This window comes from Henckelia pumila, chromosome 2, assembly GCF_033568475.1.
Source record: "Henckelia pumila isolate YLH828 chromosome 2, ASM3356847v2, whole genome shotgun sequence".
NCBI classification, from domain to species: domain Eukaryota; kingdom Viridiplantae; phylum Streptophyta; class Magnoliopsida; order Lamiales; family Gesneriaceae; genus Henckelia; species Henckelia pumila.
In genome coordinates, this window is record NC_133121.1 from 100250057 (window position 1) to 100271592 (window position 21536).

General features: G+C 34.0%; 3 protein-coding genes across 6 annotated transcripts in view; 1 reads left to right on the forward strand and 2 right to left on the reverse strand.

Annotated features, from left to right (window-relative positions):
• The window catches only part of LOC140881194 (CMP-sialic acid transporter 4), a 95129-nt gene extending 73593 nt beyond the window's left edge, over positions 1–21536 (reverse strand). The window contains exons 1-3 of one of the 3 annotated variants that reach the window (XM_073286313.1): positions 21344–21536; positions 20177–20310; positions 18780–19961 (exon numbers count right to left, since the gene is read on the reverse strand). In XM_073286313.1, the coding sequence (XP_073142414.1) occupies positions 18911–19961; positions 20177–20310; positions 21344–21457 (1299 nt within the window). In that variant the 5' untranslated portion in view covers positions 21458–21536 and the 3' untranslated portion in view covers positions 18780–18910. Of the gene's footprint in view, positions 1–18779; positions 20107–20176; positions 20311–21343 lie in introns of those variants that run through there. The other 2 variants (XM_073286310.1, XM_073286309.1) reach the window with 2 other exon arrangements.
• Positions 3251–4797, reverse strand: LOC140881468 (protein ASYMMETRIC LEAVES 2-like). The gene is made up of 2 exons (XM_073286807.1): positions 4174–4797; positions 3251–3984 (listed from the first exon to the last, which is right to left on the reverse strand). The coding sequence occupies exon 2, from the start codon at positions 3925–3927 to the stop codon at positions 3313–3315; it is 615 nt and encodes a 204-aa protein (XP_073142908.1). The 5' UTR covers positions 3928–3984; positions 4174–4797; the 3' UTR covers positions 3251–3312.
• Positions 12267–18676, forward strand: LOC140881193 (sterol 3-beta-glucosyltransferase UGT80A2-like). Of its 2 annotated transcripts, XM_073286306.1 has the most exons (15): positions 12267–12452; positions 12541–12681; positions 13724–13899; positions 14043–14273; positions 14534–14645; positions 15359–15529; positions 15637–15700; positions 15882–15939; positions 16040–16217; positions 16560–16690; positions 16898–17000; positions 17119–17195; positions 17411–17458; positions 17549–17698; positions 18055–18676. In XM_073286306.1, the coding sequence occupies exons 1-15, from the start codon at positions 12401–12403 to the stop codon at positions 18235–18237; spliced, it is 1875 nt and encodes a 624-aa protein (XP_073142407.1). In that variant the 5' UTR covers positions 12267–12400; the 3' UTR covers positions 18238–18676. The 2 variants fall into 2 exon arrangements, with proteins under 2 accessions (XP_073142407.1, XP_073142408.1); XM_073286307.1 differs by lacking the exon at positions 12267–12452 and having other exon boundaries at positions 12554–12681; positions 13737–13899.

The following is a 21536-nucleotide window of genomic DNA, read 5'->3' on the forward strand; positions in this document are numbered from 1 at the left end:
GGAGCGAGGACAATCATTCATAATTAAGATCTACATAAATCTAACTAACATTGAGAAAATGCTACTAATCTAATTAACAACGTAAAAACGAAGTTTTTTTCAAAACGAGGCGAATGAAAAAATAACAGTGATGAATTAATGCTTTCAAAATATGGAGATTAATTTGTGAGAAAAGAAAAGATATTACGTATATGAATTAATTCTTTCAAAATATGGAGATTAATCTTTGAGAAAAGAAAAGATATTACGTAGGATCGATCTAAAATTTTAATTACGTAGAATTTGAAATCCGTATATGATTACCGTCAATTATAATTTTTGGAGCGAGGACAACCATGCATAATTATATCTACATAAATTTAATTAACATTAGGAAACGATCGACTACTAATCTAACTAACAACGTAAAAATGGATATTTTTTCCCAAAATGAGGCGAATGAAAAAATAAGAGGTGATGAATTAATTGCTTTCAAACTATATATGGAGATTAATGTGACAAAATAAACAATACGTAGGATCGATCTAAAGTTGTAATTAACGTTGAATTTGAAATCCACGTACGATTACTGTCAATTATAATTTTTGGAGCGAGGACAATCATGCATAATTAAGTTCTACATAAATATTCTAACTAACATTGAGAAAATGCTGCTAATCTAATTAACAACGTAAAAACAAATTTTTTTCCAAAGCGAGGCGAATGAAAAAATAACAGTGATGAATTAATGCTTTCAAAATAAGGAGATTAATCTGTGAGAAAAGAAAAGATATTACGTATATGAATTAATTCTTTCAAAATATGGAGATTAATCTTTGAGAAAAGAAAAGATATTACGTAGGATCGATCTAAAATTTTAATTACGTTGAATTTGAAATCCGTATATGATTACCGTCAATTATAATTTTTGGAGCGAGAACAATCATGCATAATTAGATCTACATAAATCTAACTAACATTGGAAAACGACTACTAATCTAACTAACAGCGTAAAAACGGATATTTTTTCCCAAAACGAGGCGAATGAAAAAATAAGAGGTTATGAATTAATTGCTTTCAAACTATATATGGAAGTTAATGTGACAAAATAAACAATACGTAGGATCGATCTAAAGTTGTAATTAACGTTGAATTTGAAATCCACGTACGATTACTGTCAATTATAATTTTTGGAGCGAGGACAATCATGCATAATTAAGATCTACATAAATCTAACTAACATTGAGAAAATGCTACTAATCTAATTAACAACGTAAAAACGAAATTTTTCTAAAAGCGAGGCGAATGAAAAAATAACAGTGATGAATTAATGCTTTCAAAATATGGAGATTAATCTGTGAGAAAAGAAAAGATATTACGTAGGATCGATCTAATATTTTAATTACGTAGAATTTGAAATCCGTATATGATTACTGCCAATTATAATTTTTGGAGCGAGAAAAATTATGCGTAATTAGATCTACATAAATCTAACTAACATTGGGAAACGGCTACTAATCTAACTAACAACGTAAAAACAGATTTTTTTTCCCCAAAACGAGGCGAATGAAAAAATAAGAGGTGATTAATTAATTGCTTTCAAACTATGGAGATTAATCTATGAGAAAAGAAAATCTATTACGTAGGATCGATCTAAAATTTTAATTACGTTGAATTTGAAATTCGTATATGATTACTGTCGATTATAATTTTTGGAGCGAGGACAATCATGCATAATTAGATCTACATAAATGTAACTAACATTGGGAAACGGCTACTATTCTAACTAACAACGTAAAAATGGATTTTTTTCCCAAAACAAGGCGAATGAAAAAATATGAGGTGATTAATTAATTGCTTTCAAACTATGGAGATTAATCTATGAGAAAAGAAAAGCTATTACGTAGGATCGATCTAAAATTTTAATTACGTTGAATTTGAAATCCGTATATGATTACTGTCGATTATAATTTTTGGAGCGAGGACAATCATGCATAAGTAGATCTACATAAATCTAACTAACATTGGGAAACAGCTACTATTCTAACTAACAACGTAAAAACGGATTTTTCCCCAAAACGAGGCGAATGAAAAAATAAGAGGTGATTAATTAATTGATTTCAAACTATGGAGATTAATCTATGAGAAAAGAAAAGCTATTACGTAGGATCGATCTAAAATTTTAATTACGTTGAATTTGAAATCCGTATATGATTACTGTCGATTATAATTTTTGGAGCGAGGACAATCATGCATAAGTAGATCTACATAAATCTAACTTACATTGGGAAACGGCTACTATTCTAACTAACAACGTAAAAACGGATTTTTCCCCAAAACGAGGCGAATGAAAAAATAAGAGGTGATTAATTAATTGATTTCAAACTATGGAGATTAATCTATGAGAAAAGAAAAGCTATTACGTAGGATCGATCTAAAATTTTAATTACGTTGAATTTAAAATCCGTATATGATTACTGTCGATTATAATTTTTGGAGCGAGTATAATCAATCATAATTATATCTACATAAATCTAACTAACATTGGGAAACGGCTATTATTCTAACTAACAACGTAAAAACGGATTTTTTTCCCCAAAACGAGGCGAATGAAAAAATAAGAGGTGATTAATTAATTGCTTTCAAACTATGGAGATTAATCTATGAGAAAAGAAAAGCTATTACGTAGGATCGATCTAAAATTTTAATTACGTTGAATTTGAAATCCGTATATGATTACTGTCGATTATTATTTTTGGAGCGAGGATAATCAAGCATAATTAGATCTATATAAATCTAACTGACATTGGAAAACAACTACTATTCTAACTAACAACGTAAAAACGGTTTTTTTTTTCCAAAACGAGGCGAATTAAAAAATAAGAGGTGATGAATTAATTGCTTTCAAACTATGGAGATTAAAAGAAACGATATTACGTATGTTCGATCTAAAGTTGTAATTAACGTTGAATTTGAAATCCACGTACGATTACTGTCAATTATAATTTCTAGAGCGAAGACAATCATAAATCATAATTAGATCTCTTTATATAAATACAGATCTAATTAATCCACTAGCAAAAAACAGTTATTAATCTAATTAACAACGAAAAACGGATTTTTTTCCCAAATAAAAAGGTGGATGAAAAAAAAAGGATATCTTTGATAAAAGAAATAATGAGACAATAATAATAAGAATTTAGGTTGCAAGTATTCATCACAAATACATCACCCATGTAAATTAATGTAGTTTTTACCTTTTAATTAACTAAATAATAATAATAATAATAATAATAATAATAATAATATAAATAGCAGACACAAAAAAAAACCCTAGGACTTCTCGGCAGGCGTCCGCCGCCCGTCCGCCGCCGTCCCGGCAGCCCGCGCCTGCTGAAACCCGCTCAACTGTCCGGCACCGGCCGACATGTTCATGGCGAGATAGCTGCTGCTCGCATCATACCCAGTACTAGTCCCCGCGGCCTGTTGCTGCGGAAAGAACGGTTGATGGAAATCCTTCGCCGCCGCCATTCCGCCGCCGAGGAGGCTGATGGGCTGGTGGTGGTGATGGATGAAGGCGCTGTTGAGTGGGTCCTGGTACTTGGAGAGCTCAGATTTGGCGAAGGTGAGATCGACTTGCAGCTGGCGGAGCTGGTGCTGGAGGACGGAGATCACCCCGACGCAGCCGTAGACGGGGTCCCTCAGCCGCATGTCCGCCTCGTACGCCAGCGAATTGACGGCGTCTTCCCTCTGCTGCGGGTGGAGCTCGTTCAGCAGCTTGGTGACGTTGCTGGCGCCGAAGACTTTGTGGACGCTGGTGAATTTCTGCTGCTGGTCCGGCGGAAAGTATGGCGCGAAAACGCACTCCGGCAGGCATTTCCGGCGGAGGAACTTGCATGCGGCACATGGCGAGTGCGATGAAGAAGAAGAAGAAGAAGCCATCAACATGAGATATCGACTAGATTATCTCCGAATCAAAGCTCATCAGATTTCAACTGTATGAATCTGCAGTGAAAACCAAGAAAACATCAGGTAACTAAAAACAATTTTTACCCAGAAGAAATCATAGAAAAGTTTGCAACTTTAGAGAAACAATCAGCCATAAAGATGATTCAATGAATGAAGATCAACAAAATTACAGGGAAAAGAAACGAATCTGACTAAATCAGGAAAATGGATGTCATATACATATACCTGTCAAATCTGTTTGAGAAAATTCTTGTGTGAGAAAATGGAGATGGCTTATTTGTATGAGAATATTTTCGAGTTTTGGGGATTAGCTGTGAAACAGTCATGAGGAGGATGAGAATGAAGTCATGAGCTGTTAAACACACAGACAAATCGTATTACATTTCAAGATTTTCGACACCTCAAATAATCATGGAAACAAACCCTACTAGTTTTTTCTTAATTGTTTCTCTTATATATAATATAAAGAGAAAATTTTGATATTTCAGTAATATAAATTTTTATATAATATGAGATAGATTGACTGTTGTGATATGAGAGAACTGATTTCACCCTCCATTGTATTTGTTTGATGTATTTTAAGCAAGAAATCTGGAGTGGGAGTGAAAATTAAGTAAAAAAATCAGTGCCTTTTTGTTATAATATTTTTTTTAGAGTATTTCTTCCATTTAAATATTAAAGGGATTTGAATTGGATCTCGTGAAAGTAATTGAGATTTTCATTTGCCCCTTGCTTAGAATTCATTCTTTCTTTCATTCATGTTACTGAGTGACAAATATTTCAGAAAATCTGTGGAGAGAAGAAGGAAAGATTACTTCACTTACCAGTGAAAACGAGACTTTTGAGAGAGCCAGCTGTTCTCTATTTTCGAATTAATAATAATAATAATAGTAATCACAGACCAAAAATTTAAAATAAATAATAACAAGAACAAAAAGAACAAATTAATTGTGTGAGAATACATACTTTAGTTTAATGATATTTTAAGGTACCTCGATTTCTGAAGTCTTACATCACAATATCTTTTTTATTTCTGGTTTGACAAAGCTAGCAAAAGATGAAACCAAGTTTGGATCTTGCCTTTTTCCCAGCTATCTCTTTTGATGAACCCTCTTTGATTTATTTATTTATATCCCTTTAATTTTTCCTGTCCAAAAGACAGAAAGAATTAGCATCGATGATTCTGCCAACTTTTTTCATTGTACTTATCCTGTCCAATGATTTAGTCGACTCTTTTTACCCTCCGAATAATAATATATTTCGTGACCTTTTCAAAGAGTCATGCAAAAGGGTCTTCTTGAATTGGTGCAATCTTTTCGCTCACAGATAATAAATTAATAATAATAATATTCACAGTAAGTGAACACAAATATATGCATATATATATATGTAAAGATGGTGTAAAGAATTCTCCGCGGAAGAAAAGGAAGACCCTAATATTTCATCAACATATATTTCATATATTATATAATCATGCATATTATATTATATATATAGGTTGAGATAGAGACAGAGGAATGTTCCCCAAAACCAGAGGCTATGGGAACGGGGAGAAAAATTTAAGGGACATGGGTAGGGGGCTATAGCCAAGAAAAGCTACTGAAACTCACGCAGTTGTGTGTGTTTTGTTTGTTTCTTGTTCTTGATTGGGTTCATATTTTTTTGGTTGGAATAAAGAAGAAGTGAAATTACAAAGTAAATAATTATTGGTGTACGTACGTGCAGTATTGGGTGGGGTTGGGGGGTAGGGTATAATAAGGTATAATCACTATGACTATCTTACAACATTTTCAGAGGACAGAGATCTGAGATTGATTTGTCTATTGTCTTGACATGACATATATTTCCTCTTATAAAATTTTCCCTATTCTCAGCATGTCCTTCTTGGTTTGGGTGTATGGAGTAGAGTAAAGTTCGTATGTTTTTTAAAGTTTTTTTTTTTTTTTTTCATTTTAAAAAATAAAGTGTTAATTTAGGTTTGAATTAATTTGTTAAATCCATAATTTAATTATTATTGTATGTATTTGATGTAAAGGTTGCAATTTGAGATCATGAAGTGAATTTGTTAATTTCGAGTAAATAACTAGCAAGTATTGATAAATGATAAATATGTAAAGGATCGAGATTTATTCGACAAAAAAACTCGAACTCGCATTCATCTCAACCTACATTCAAATCAACATGCATGTTTAAGTGTGAATTAATTGGCAACAACAAGAGACCACGCATGCGAGGTTTCCCTTTATATAGTTTGCGACTTTGCGTCCTGACCAGGACTCATGAAGCTCGACGAATCTTTTGAGTTGAGTTCAAACTCATGTGCGGTTCATATTGCTTGTTTTGAATTAAGATGTTCACACAAATATATTGTATAAACTGCACCACCGGGAAGTATTATAGAACAAGTCCCGTACTAGTGTGTGGTGTTTATTGAGTTATCTGTCCCTAGTACCAAAATGGCCTTATTATGGCATTGATTGCAGGGTTCTGGCTGTGAGCTAATGTCTTCAGGTATATAGCTAGTGTGCAATAAATTCAATGCTTGAAACTGTGTGCATGTGTCTGAACTACTTGTTGGTTCAAATACATTGGCATATTAAATCTAAGAGTTGCCACGTTAGAATTCTGAGATATCGCATTATAATTTAATATACCCAATATTATATAATTAATTATGCACATAAATTACGGTTTGTTCTTTAAAAAAAATCGCTCACAGCGTTTGATCTGAGCCCATGGTTTACATAGAAATGAGTTTTAGTGCCGGAAACAAATATTAATAAAGCAAAGATCATCCAAATGAAATGTGAAATTCATGTTTTAATTTGAAACAATATATATTCACTTGAATATTGATCGTCTCTCAGTTTTCGAAGCGAAAATATTGATTAATTTTGCATAATAAGTGTTTTCAAACACTTCTTTTCTTGATTGAGCATAGCCAAGTTATTTATCTTTCATATAACATGGTTGATCGAAGACGAGTTTCGCACAACTTCAAATTGAAAAACCCTCTTTGGGTAAATACAATGAATCACAAAAATTATGCAGTCAAGTATTGAAAAATATCCTGAAACGAATCGATAAATAGAGATCGATTGATAGCGAGCTTGATTATCATAGAATAGTGGGGATTTGGTTTTTAGCGGGAACTTGCTAGATATACATTTCGGATTGATTATTGATTCTTGTTGAATGTTTATAAACGAGAGATAAAAAGATAAATGGAAAGTGGGACTTCAAGTAAAGTCTTCATCACAGGCTACTACTCATTAATTATTATTCATGGGATGAGATCATGAATTAATTATATACTATACTAGTAATTTTTTAAAATTTTGCCACACCCAAAATTTTGGAACCCGAGGCACTTGCCTCAAAATTCATACTACAGGTTCGGGCCTGATGAGAATAATCATATATATGTTATATAGTTATCAGAAATTACAAACACTACCGTACGATCAATGATTTATTCAAGCTCAAATAATTAAATTATTCATCCAATGATGGTAAAAGTAAGGCTCGTTAGATGCTACCTGTAAGGGCATTGTCTTGACATACATTTAAAGATTGACATTTATCAATATATGTGGGGTCCACTATTTTTAGTGGACTCCACATGTATTAATAAATGTTCACTCTTATAAAAATCTATCATGGAGATAATGACTTTGTACATAACATGAAATATTCCGGGCAAAAGGACCGCGTGTTTTTCAAGAGTATCACATGAAAAAGATGCGTGTGACCACATTATAGCCATTGGATCAACCCTCCGGGTTTGTTTGTTTTAAAAGTAACCGTAATTATACCGTCAAAAAAAAAATTTAACCGTAATTATTTTGGCCGTAGTGGGTCAAGCAAATTGGGCTTTGTTTTGTTTTGTTTTTTGTTTTTTGAAATAAATTGGGCCTTGTTCTACGGCTTCGTTATTATTAGCATCCTCTGCTGCCAAGTCATAAGCCCAAAATTTCAAAGAAGCCACCCAACATTAATATTTTCACTTCCTCCTAATGTAATAGCGGGCCCATATTCACCAAAATGTTTTTATATGTTTAAAAGTACTTAATCTATACTATATTATAATACTTTATGGGTATATAATAACCGTATTTGGTATGACAAGATGACACCATATTTTTTTTCCCATTTTAGCCTCACTTTAACTCTTTTCTCACGTTTTACCTCCATCTTCCTATTTCATTCTCTTTCTCACCTTCTCATGTCTTCATAACAGCTTTTTTCCACTAAGTAAAAAATAATTCAATTGTCCAATTTTGATAGCCAAAATATCAAGTAAAAATAGGAAGTTTCTTCTCCAATGCAAGGGTGTGTTGCTACTGTTTTTTTTTTTTCTCTTTCATATCTCAGTCAAATTTTTATGCTTTATTATAGTGAATTTCTTTGATTTCTTATCATCTATCTAATTTTTTTTCTACAATTGATACTATAATATTTTATTAGTTACACACGCATAACGTGTGCCACTGTAGCTAGTTTATATAATTTTTTGCCATAATAATTGTTTCAAAATTAAGAAAGAAAATAAATGGATAATATGTTCAAAATTTAGAAATAAAGAAAATAAATAATGGATAATATGTTTTAGACTTATAAGCTGTTAAAATTTATTTATCGTAAAAATAAGTTGTTTGATAGCTTATAATTTTTTTTTTAAAAAAAATAAATGTGATTTACTTTCTTAAAAATATATTATGTTAACATTTTATTTATCTAAAATATTCTTACATATTTTCATAAATCTTCATCATATCCTCCACTTATTTAATATAATTTTTAAAAAATTCAAAATAACATAATTTTTTATAAATTAAAATATAAAATAGTTTTATTTTTTTAATATAGATTTGTTGGTTCAAAATAGATTCTTTTAACAACATGGCATAAATCGATAGGAACTATGCACATTCAATGGCAAGAAATAAAAAGAAAGACACCAAAAAATACGTGTTTCGATTCTCTTTTGGGAATTTACATCCACGGAGAAACAACAATCATTTATTAATTCTTTAGATTCATCACATTGAATGTTACTCAAGCAAAAAGTAAATTTATAATCGTGGCTGAGACTTTGTTCGTATCACCTTCTCTTGCTCCTCTTTCGTCTCGTGTGTATCTGTCCTCTATCTGCTTGAATCACCCGGAGATCAATGATGTTAGACTATCTATTCTTCTCCAAGAATCAGAAACCAACTTAGTTCAATATCTTTAAGTTTTTAAAATAAATTTATACAAACGTTTTAATATCTTATTTTAAAAATAAGTCATGAAAACTAGGGGTGGACGTCGGGTCGGGTACCCAATATGTCGGGTAGCAAATTTAGCCACCCGAATATGATCCGAAAATATCAAGTACCCAAAATTGAAGTTTGTATTTTTTTTATAAAAAAAAATTTATTTATATTTGATCTAAAGACTCAAAACCCATCAAATATTAATGAGTTGGGTTGTCTATTTTTATATTGGGCTGGATTTCGTGGGAATATCTGGACAGTGGACTCAAAAGTAAAAACTCACCAAATATTATATATACTAGCGATAGAAGCACACACAGTTATGTGTGCAATATAATACATGAATATTTTATGAGTTTTTATTTATGAAATAATGTATTATTTAGTAGTTAAAAATTAATTATTGAGAAGATAATATAAAATTAAAATGCTAATATAATCAAATTGATATTTGAGATATATACGTTTGAAATTATATAATAACTCAAGGAAAAATGATACAAATTGGTTGAAAAAATTAAATATAGAAGATGTTAGTGGGAAAAAGAAGTTAAGAAAAACGTGGACAAAAAAAGGTAGAATTGAAATATGATTTTTGGTATGTCATGACATACCAAAAAGTAGTTACTATAAGACACTCGACCTTTATAGAATAGTATATATATATATATAAAATTTCAGGTACTGAATACTCAATTGTGTACAAGAAAAATACACGAAACCAGCCCGACTTTCAATATGTCGGGTTCGGGGTTCTACCCCTATTGACAACTTATAAACACCTAAATCAACTTTCAATCTCTATAAGCTTATAATTTATCTATTTTGATAAGCTTAGGCTAATGTCACGGACTTAGCTCTTTTAAGATCATGTCCGACCTTTGCTCCTTAACTTCATTCCTTGTGAGTACTAGCAAAGCAGCCTTTGTAGCGGAAGGGTTTAAGTGAGGACACAAGAGAGCTTTGAGAATGTTTTTGTATTGCCTTCAAGTTGGTCATTTGCAAATGAGGGCTTCACTCTTTTATAATAGTGGTTTCCTACAATGAATGAATAAGATCATTTTGATCCGAAGATGGAGATTAACTCTCTGAAAGATTTTTGCATCTACAAAAGTCTAGATGCTTCAAACATGTTCTAGAATTTATACAACCTCTACAATGGATCATACTTTAGAAATATCCGGAATGCGCATGAAGGCGTCGGTTACACTAAACTCTTAAAATAACTTTTAAACTCTAGAAGCTTATAAGCTATATTTAATAAGTTTAGCCAAACTCCATCTAAATTAATTAAAAATAACCAATTATCATATAGTAAATTAAAATAAAAGTATAGTCCCCAAACCAAACATACTCAGTATTTAAGATGGTTAAAAAAAATGCTATTATACACTATATATCAAAATAAAAAAGGAGTCCCTACTAAAAAAAAGCAATATATTTTTAGATATCTAATTATTATCTACCTAAAAATATATTAATTAAAGGAGAAAATTTTTAAATTGTGAATTAACAATTTTGTTTTTTTTATATATTTATTTTATAATATTCTATGCATATTTAAAAACACTTTGGGTTTTTTTTTTTTTTTTTTTATAAACAACACACACGGTACAGGAAAACCACACATCCACTTCAAAAGTTATGGTAACCTTTGAAGGGATGCTAAGTTTTATATACCAAAAACACTTTGGATTACAAATATAAAAGTGGGATATTAGTTTGGGCATAAAATGGGGAAACAAATTGGTTAATGGCTTGCTAATTAATTAAATTAATTTGATTTACAATTAAAATAAAATCGATTATTTATTAATTGAATGTAAATGAGGGCCAATATGTGTAACTGAAAAGTTGCAACGAGATCAAACTAAAGATGTCAAAATTGGTTGATCGTGTTGGGTTTACCTGTCTATTGTCAAATAAATAAGATGAGTTGATAAGTTTTAGACTATCAAAATGAAGAACCGATTCACCCACATCAAATCGTAAGTTGTGGTGGATTGTGTGTCAACCAGTCTCAACCTTTTCAAATATAAATAAAAATTGATTGATAGACTATTCATCACATCAAACAAATAAATTGAGTTGATAATTTTTCAGTCACAAAGACTGGATGGGGGCAAGGTTTTGATGGGATGTAGTTTCGATAGGTCTAGATTAGGGTTAGCAAAATTGACAAAATTTCCGATCTTCCCGATTCTCAACTCATTCCCGTCTCGAATTTTTTTCGACCCGATCAATTTCGGGATTGAGATCGGGATCAACAACCCTACCCGACGAGATTTCCAACCCGACCCGAAAATATTAATAATATTTTTAATTAAAAAATAGAAATATTTTTATAATTCTGTTTAATATTAATATTTTATAATTATCTCTAAAATATTTATAATATTTATATTTATTTGTTTTAATATTAATGTTGAGTTATAATTTTCATTTTGTTTTTTATTATTCTGAATAAATATATGTTTTTATTGTATTAATCAAGTAGTTGTTTTTATTTATAATGTACTAAACAGATGTTTTAGTTTTTAATGGTTATATACAAAAAAAAATTTACTTTATTTGTAATGCACTACGAAATTGTTTGAGTTTCTTAATAATTTTTTTAAAAAAAATTCATAAATTTTTTTTAAAAAAAATGTTTTTCGGAAATTTCCTCTCCATACCCGACGGGATCCCGACACTTTTTGAATACGACATCGTGGAAGAAAAAAAATCTAAATTTTTATTAGGATGAGAATCAGATAAAGGGGTTACGGACGGATCCCGATCTAATCCAACCCCTAATCTAGATGAAATCGATGGTTCATCCAATTTTTACTTTTCTAAAAAAAATTAATAATAAGTTAATAACAATAAATAAAATATGGTTTTATATTTTAAAAAGAATTACGAGAAATTTGGAATGGAAGCAGGTGGCTGGTGAAGGCAGTTGGCAGATGCCCACATTTCACAGATTCCCCTAACGACGTGCGCACTTTTCACCTTCCAGTCTTCCACTTTTTCGCTAAAAGTTAACTCACAGAATCAAAATCAAACTTGCTCCCATCAAACACCTTAAAATTCTTCGCCCCCGTGTCTCGAGAATTTGATTTTCTTGACACCATAGACAACACACCACTGGATTCTTGTTCTTCATCTTCTTGTTTTTGTTTGCTTTCAGATGAAGCGCCGGGCTTGCATGCATGAGTGTAATTTTTAATTCTTCTAGCCTGGATTTCTCACCTTCTAATCAAGGTGAAAAAAAAAAGTGAATCCATCAACGGGGAACGGTTGAAAAAAAAAATCATTCTTGTCACTCGGGTTTCTTTATTTGATTCCATAGGTGTGATGGCAGAGGTTCCTATAGATTTTGAGGTCGAGGTTGAACGAGAAAGCGGTGATGGTAAGGGTAGTGTAGAAGAATCAAGAACTAGCGAGGGGGTAAATGGGATTTCTCGTGATGATCCCGGTTCCGGCCCCGCAGGTAATCATCTTCTAGCACGCGTTTTAGCGTTTGGTCTGTTTTAGGACAGAAACGAGACTCTTTTGTTTTTGTTTTGACAGAGTTTAGACTTTAATGTAACAAACTTGGAATTTTTATTATTTTCAATTGAACAGGCCCCTACCGGTACTTGTGCTTTCTCTCTTCATTGAGAAGTATAGGGGTGGTAGTCTTCTGAATGTAGTTTGGAACAGACTTTTGTATGGCTGCTACACACTATTGAAGCCTAGGGTACAACCAGGGCCGGTTTACTCCAGTTTTGGGCAGGGGGAGAAACACATTTCTATAATAATGACACCTTAAAGTTTTCTTCTTCTTTTTTTTTTTTATAATTCGATGACCGACCTATTGCTAGTTTAGTGGCCTGGCCCCGAGTACATTTCTAATGAATGTATTTTAGTTCATTTCCAAGAAAACCATTGAACGAGCTAACTGGCCATTTTTATGTTCACGGGCAAGATAGTTGTCGAGTACACTCATGTTGATGTCGGTAAATTTGATGAGTACGCATAAAATGAATAGACTGCATCTTGTCCTTGTGCAGTTAAACTGAATAATGCCACATCGACAATGCGTGCAATTGGACTTTACAAGTTTAAAAATCTCCGTTGTGATCAAGAATCCCGATGACTGATAAAAACTTCATAGTTTTTATAATATAATTTGAATAAAAAAGTTTCATGCTATCCAAGTTGCTGCTGATTTTCAAAACCTATATTTAACACATGCTTAGATTTTTTCAGTAGCTGATTAGTCACTTTAAATAGTGATTAAAACTGTAAACACAAAGGGAAAGTTTCAGTCAATCTATTTTTTCCTTATTCTCAATCGTCTGATAAAATTTGTAGAAAACATGGGTCTTTGAATTTCTGGCAGCCTCTGATGGTTTAGTAGTCTAGATATTGAATTTTGTATAAGATGTCGTTTTTCATTTCTTCCTTTTAGAGAAAATGCTATTTTAGTTTCAGGATATCAGTTATGTGATTATGTTTTATGCTGCATAAGTCTGATCCGTGCTGCTTAGAATCTGTTGACAGGAACTGTGCTGGAGAGAATTTCAAATTTATGGAGCAATCACCAGAAGACCTGTCGGATCCTACCTCAAGTCAGCTTACTGTGGTTGAGAGGAAAAAAATAAATCACTCTCGCAATGTGTTGCCAAGAAAGTTTTTAAACGAAAATTTCCCCCCAAAGAAGAAGGTCGGCTGTGAGATAATGTGCTTGCGTGCCTGTTTGATCGCTGAATTAGTATTCTTTAGTATTTCTGTGTAATGTTTATTTGGAAAATAATTCTAAATCACAAAACTGTCTCTAAGCTAATATATTTGGGCGGCTTTTGACAGCTTAAACTAGTAAAGCGATTAGCCGCCATTCAAGATGATGGAACTGTACAATTTGACGTTGGAGAAACTATTGAACCACAGAGTTCTAATTCTGGTACTGAAATAATAGATGATGGTAATGTTGTGATCACTGAAGATGCAGAATTATTGCCTCCACTTCAAATTGTGATGTTAATTGTTGGAACAAGGGGAGATGTACAACCATTTATAGCCATTGGAAAACGCTTACAAGTAAGAAGACTTTGGTGTTATTACGCATGCTCCCACATATTCATCCCTCTGCCTTCTAATATTCCTTTACCCAATTTTTACTTTGGTCTTAGGCCATTTTCGCTATTGATTAGAGTGATTGTAGATGTTTTGAATTTTACGTGAATTGTGTCTGGTTAATATTTTTACTTTGATTAATATTTGAGATTCTGACTTTTGTGAAGGGAATTTGCTGCTAGGGCTTGATTCTTGACTAGTTCATACTGGAATCTTTTTGACAGGAAGACGGCCACAGGGTGAGACTAGCCACTCACTCAAATTTTAAAGAATTTGTTATGGCTGCTGGATTGGAATTTTACCCTCTAGGTGGAGACCCAAAAGTGCTCGCTGCATGTGAGTTCTGGATCAAAATTTCCCATTTCTCTCAGAACATTTTCAACTTTGTGTCTTCGCCCATTAGTCTTTAGTTTTAGAATGAATCAATATGTCTGCTTCTTATCTTATGGTGAACGCTTCCATCAAGTAATGCACTTGACACTAGAGGAGTAGTTTTGTGCTAATCACGTTGTGATGTAGTTTTATTAAATCAAATGGCCTAAATCATACTTCAATTCATCCCATGTTTCAGAAATTATCTCTGAAATGGGGTGTTACAAAAATCACTCCCAAGTCTGCAGAATAACTTACACCATATGTGATCTATCACATTGTCTTATTTGTTAATGCATTTGATATTGTTGCCTGTCAACTTTGCATTCAAGGTCATACGAGTCAGTTTTTAAATTCGAAGAATGGCTGTGGCATTCATTGGTGTGTTTTTTGTGGATATGGATATATGGTCAAGAATAAAGGCCACTTACCATCTGGACCTTGTGAAATACATCTACCCTGTAACAAAATTAAAGAGATCTGTCGTTTCTGACGTGTGGTGTCACAAAAATGATTCCCAAGTCCACTGAATAGCTTTGATATCTGCGCTTTAGTGCAGTGTCAAATTTGTTAAAACTGATGCTATTTTTAATTGTTCACATTTGCATACAACATCATAAGAGTTAGTTATGTTATTCGAGGAATGGCTGCGACCTTCATGTGTTTGCTTGTTGTAGATATGGTTAAGAACAAAGGATTCTTACCTTCTGAACCTTCTGAAATACATCTCCAACGGATCCAAATTAAAGAGATCATCTTAACCCTACTTCCTGCATGTACTGAGCCCGATCGCGATACAGATATCCCATTCAAGGCAGATGCCATAATTGCCAATCCACCTGCGTATGGTAAGATATTTATTTTGTTCTAGTTTTCATTTCTATTTTCGTTTGAACAAAAAATTTTATGAAGCTTTTGCTATTGATATCATCTTATTGTTGGACCCCTTGTTCAGGACATACGCATGTTGCCGAGGCACTCAAAGTACCACTGCACATATTTTTTACGATGCCTTGGACGTTAGTGTTACCCTTCATTCCATTCCATTTCTTCCATAATAATGTAGTTTTCAGGATTTTGCAAATAACTTTGTTGATGCGTGTCAATTTTGTGAAAATGCATTAAAATCTGAATTTCCCACATCCCTGTAAACCTTGAGATCTTTTTTTAAAAAAATTTCTTCTGATGTCCAACTTGCAGGCCAACCAGTGAGTTTCCGCATCCTCTTTCTCGTGTCAGGCAACCAGTTGGTTATCGAGTGAGCATATAATAAAGCTTATATAACTGTGGCTTGACTGAAATTTTTGGAAAATGTCATTTTAGAATCTGATTTCTAAGAAGTTGGCTATCTATCACAGTTATCATATCAAATTGTTGATGCATTAATCTGGCTGGGAATACGCGACATGATAAATGAATTCAGAAAGAAAACATTAAAACTAAGGCCCATGACCTATTTGAGTGGTTCCTATAACTCTTCTTCAGCTGTGCCTTATGGATATATTTGGAGTCCCCACCTTGTTCCTAAACCAAAAGGTTAGTTCTTTGGACATTTGAATTTGATGGATTAAATTTATTGAGTTCAATTATAGCTTCAACCATATTCCAAGTTTCATGCATGATTTTGTTTTGACGGATGAATATCCTCGTGGATTAATATTGTTTCGACTCTGAGATGCTATTGCTTGTGCATTTTTTGGTATACGGTCTCCTGTCTTATAATAAAATGTTTGTACTGCCATAAGAGATACCGAGTCCTTGAACATGGGGAAAGCAAGTTTTGAGTAAATATTGAACGGTCAATTGCATTTCTTTGCCAAGACCAATGGACTCTCACATAATGTTAATGATGCATCAAATTTTTTTATCTGCCTGCAGATTGGGGACCTAATATCGACGTAGTGGGATTTTGTTTCTTGGACCTTGCCTCTGAGTATGAACCTCCAGAATCACTTTTGAAGTGGCTTGAAGATAAAGAGAAGCCTATTTACATTGGTTTTGGAAGCCTTGTAAGTTCCTGGTGTCTTTGTAACTTACCTGAAAATATTTCACAACGAAGAATAATGAGCATTTAAATATCATCATCAAGTGATTTTCTACTATATTCTGATCAGATAGAATGATTTGTCAAGATGAGAGAAACAACCAAAACAGAAGTTTTGGATAATTGGAGAATTAATATGTTGTGTTTCATTCTGGTTTTTGCGTCTTTCCAGCCAGTTGAGGAGCCTGAAAAGATGACTGAAACAATTGTTCGAGCTCTTGAAATTACAGGACAACGGGGCATCATCAACAAAGGCTGGGGTGGCCTGGGAAACCGTATGCTTCTTCATGTTTCTGCTATCAACGCCTTTTTAATTTATCAGTTGTTGATTTCTTTTGTCAATGTGAATAGACTGATGGACATTAAAAAATAATCTATATTTTCTGTTTGCAGTGGCAGAGCCAAAGGACTTTGTCTACCTTCTGGACAACTGTCCCCATGATTGGCTTTTCACAAGATGCGCTGCTGTGGTAAATCCCCTCCTTTTTTATATGTTCAAATGTATTGACAAAGAAGTAAATAGCTTTCATGTTTTCGTCCACCATGATCGGGAAATCATCCAGTAGGTTGATTTCGTATGTTGCAACTCTCGTTACCTCAATTTGAAGTTGCACTTTAATTATATTGGCTGTTCTTATCTGATGTTTTCATCATGAAGTTTTGACATGTCATTTGCTGCATTTAGGTACACCATGGGGGTGCTGGAACAACTGCTGCTGGTCTTAAAGCTGCAGTAAGCAGCCACTTCTCATATAAATTATTTCAAAATTTATGGTTTCAAGTAATTTATTGCTGATTTATTTCCCAATTTACTGTTTCTTAGTGTCCGACGACGGTGGTTCCTTTCTTTGGAGATCAACCCTTTTGGGGAGCACAGGTGCATGCTCGGGGCGTTGGTCCGGTGCCTATTCCGGTCAAGGAATTTTCACTCGAGAAATTGGTTGATGCGATTCAGTTCATGCTCAATCCTCAGGTATGCAACACAACTTTTTTATTCTAAGATTAAACTACTCTTGCCTAAGATAGTGTTTTGGATTGCTCTGTGAGCACTTTTGAGCTTTTCTTTCACAAACACTGCTTAAGCTGTGGATTATGAAATATGGTTAAACACTGTTTCCCTGTTACAAGTCTTGGATATTTAAATTCCAGGACTCTGCTCCCTAGCCTCTAGCCTTACACATGAAAATATAGAACAATTGGAGGCTCACTCTCTCGAGTCAGAAACTCTGGCGTAATGCTTAGCGTAACACCTCAAGATCGTAATATAAACAACGAATGGTGTCCATTACTTGAAAAAAAACACTGATCCCTGCATGCTTCATAACGCAGGTGAAACAAACAGCAGTAAATTTGGGGAGGGCTATGGAAAACGAGGACGGGGTTACAGGGGCCGTGCAAGCTTTCTACAGGCATTTCCCATTGAGTAGCCTCAGAAAATCAGAGCCAGAAAAGCCACGTCCTTCTTCTGGCATGTTTTCCATAAAACGCTGCTTTGGTTGTTCGAGATTTTGAGTTTTTTGCCTTAAAGTTGCTTCCATCATCTACACGTAAGTTTTGTCATAGTTGCTAGTATGGGAGAAAAGAAACAACTGCAGTAGTAACAAAATATACAAGTGCAACTTCACATGTTTGATGTGTAATAATAAAGTACTTCATATTTCTGATTTTCGATTATCTATTTTATGTCACAATTGAAATGGCGAAAATTTCAAATTTTTTATTTCCAAATAAATAGTGAACTTTTGGGGTCCTTCAGAATTCTTCCATCTCAACGAAGGCTTGCAGATCCAAATGTTAAAAACGAGAATAACACAAAAGCCGATGCGCTTCAAAATCTCTAAAATAACATTTGAAACTCCACGAGATTAAGATAGTGTTTGGGAGTGCTTTTAGAAAGCACTTCTCAGCTTTTCGTTAACAAAATTTTACAAAATTTCAAATTTTTGTTAACTAAAAAGCTGATAAGTGCTTCTAAGAAGCTCTCCCAAACACTACCTAAATGTCATGTATATTATTTTCCCACCCCCTTTCAAAATGCCTCGTCGAGAAATCAATTATAGAAAGGAAAACTTTCAAGTTTCAAGTGTTTTAAAGTTAGTAAAACCCTCGCAAGAAACAGAAGTTTGAAAGACACATGAATAACCTATGCATCAACACCAGGCACCAGCCACTGGGTGTCGCGAGCCTATTGAGTTTGCACTCTACCAGGTCCGCGCACTCGTTTCCAAATCTTGATCCACTCGACCATGGTATCAGCAGCACGAGCGAATACAGGATGAACCGGACCCAGTTTTTCTTTTACAGATGCAGCAATCTCAGCTACACAATCTTCTGCTGTGACAGCCTCTTGAGACAATCTTACCGATTGAAAGAATGGAACCACATCTTCCATCAGCTTAACTCCATCCCACTCTTTTCTCAAACTTTCAATAGCATCACCTCTTTCTTTTCTCCACACATAGGGAAGCCCACTTTTCACGCCGAGCCTCAAGTGATCACAAACTACCTTAACACACATCCCACTCCATATATCTTCCACTGTTTCCCACCTCACATTTCCTTCCTTCACCAGTCGAAAAGATGGAAGCATAGCCGGTCCCACCAATTCACTATTGACACCAATGTTGATTCCACTAACAGGCATCATGGTTCTTGATGGTATGGTAAGAACCGCGTCAACATACCTCACATTTCTCAGATCTGGCTTGAGCGCTTGGGTAGGAGCATCATAGTCTGCTAGATTGAGCCACAACCCACAGGAAAGGCCGCAGTCCACCCCGTTTCTTAAGCTAAACGGGTAGCCTCGAACAAAATCAGTTCCCTCACGGAAAGGGTCATAGAGAGTGTTGAAGAAAAATGGAGTAGCAGGGGCAGCGAGGTTAGTAATATGCTGGGAGACAGCATCAATTATATACCCATTGCTATCTCTGACAGGGATACAGTCATCATCAATACAGATCACATACTTTTTACGAGAGATAAGATAGCCAAAATACCGACAAGAGTATCCAGAAAAAGAAATTGCACTTGATGAAGATCCCACGACACGATCTATGTCGGACTTTGTATAGAGATCCATGTTAAATCCATTTGGAATTTTAAGGTCCTCTTTAAGTTCAGGATCTTTGACAATTATAAGGTGGAAGCGGGAGAAAATTGGGCTCCACTCTTCCATGAATGATGTAAGATCTGGCTGAAGGGCGCCTACCACAATATCCACCTCGTCATCTGTAATGCTAATTTGGGACATTGTTTCAAATTCTAACCAAGAGAAATCCAAATGAGAGCAGATTTGTTCTCCTAATAAGAGCTAGCGTTTGGCTTGCACTTATTGCTGCACAACGACTCGATGTCAACAGTATCAAAATTTCTCAGAGCAGCCTGTCATGAATTTGAAAGTCAAAAGGGAGATCAAGTTAAAACTCAGGAAAAACAATAATCGCAAAATGACTTACGGGTAGGAAGAACAGGGACACGAATATGTTGAATATTAAGAGCATCAATGACAGAAAGAATTTCTTCTTTTCCAGTTGCCACAAACAACTTCAATATCTTCTCATTCAGTTTCCCAGCTTTCAATGTTCTCTAACAATAAAAGAAGTTTGCACATGAATATGCATGGAAAATAAATGCAAATAAGCAACAATGAGCATAAGTTATTTCAGTCATCGAACCAATAAAACAGGGACCAGACAAAAAATCTGCTTCCTTCTATCTTTTTTAGAAGTCAAATTTCTTCTATTCTGAGGCTATAAGACAACCACTTAAAAAGTTTGCATATATATATGTGACAAGATGATCGAAAATGAAGTTCAAACGAAGTTGAGGAGAATCTATTACACAAGATATGCTTATCATTCAATCAATAGAACTAAACAAAATGAGAAAACTTCAACATGTACAATGTGACAGAAGTTACAAAACCAATATTCAACAAACAAGGCAAATTCAATAACATTGTGTTTTGATGCACAAATTCAAGTGGATTCCACTTATATCAACACGTTATAGCAATTGTGGTAGAATTCTTCCACGGATCAAATCAACAAATCCAAGCGCAATCTAAGATTTATTCTAACACTGTGGGGTGAAATTGCCTTTTACCAGAAACTCGACATTTATGGCATCAACTAAAGTAATAACATCGATCCTCCATTAATCTTAGAATTTCAATTTTCGAATAAAGCCACTGACTCTAAAGGAAATAGTTTTTTTTATCCCTTTTTTTTATTCGTTAGAATTGACATCAACAATCACTGTGGCAAACACTTCAGCAAAGACAAACATAATAGATATGGCCAGAGCAACAGGGCGGTCATAAAACGTAAAGTTCTGATCCGTAAATTCACAGAACTAGGCCCGATCACAGTGCGATAATCCCCCAGGATCCAATCTCCGATCAAAATCATTCAACAAAAAACGACCACTATAAAAGCCCTAAAACTCAGAAGACCAGGCGGATCACATCAAAACACAAGCCAATCACAAAAACCAAGACAAACCCATTTCACAACAGTTCAAATGGCAGTGACACGCAAAAGTTGAAGCAAGAAACAATCTTGCACACAAAATACAACCAAGAAAAGAAAAATCGAGACGGAGTTTGAAGGGTCCATACCAGGAAGAGCTCGAGAAGAATGTGCTGAGGAAGGAAGGAGATATCGGATATATGGGCGAAATTGTGAAGTGCAGAGTCAATGGTTAGTGAGAGAAGAGTGGGCGGAGTTCTCATTCATCTACCTATATCATATGAATCGTTCTTTCCTCCTATTGTTGCTCCTTGTCTCCAGTTGTTATTATTCATTATATTA

Excerpts from the sequence above, each read along its gene's own strand:
- LOC140881468 (XM_073286807.1), bottom strand. The coding sequence starts at position 3,927 with ATGTTGATGGCTTCTTCTTCTTCTTCTTCATCGCACTCGCCATGTGCC.
- LOC140881193 (XM_073286306.1), top strand. The coding sequence starts at position 12,401 with ATGAGTGTAATTTTTAATTCTTCTAGCCTGGATTTCTCACCTTCTAAT. Across the intron at positions 12,682-13,723 it reads TCCCGGTTCCGGCCCCGCAG|AATCTGTTGACAGGAACTGT; the intron begins GTAATCATCTTC and ends CGTGCTGCTTAG. Across the intron at positions 17,001-17,118 it reads CTGGGGTGGCCTGGGAAACC|TGGCAGAGCCAAAGGACTTT; the intron begins GTATGCTTCTTC and ends TTCTGTTTGCAG.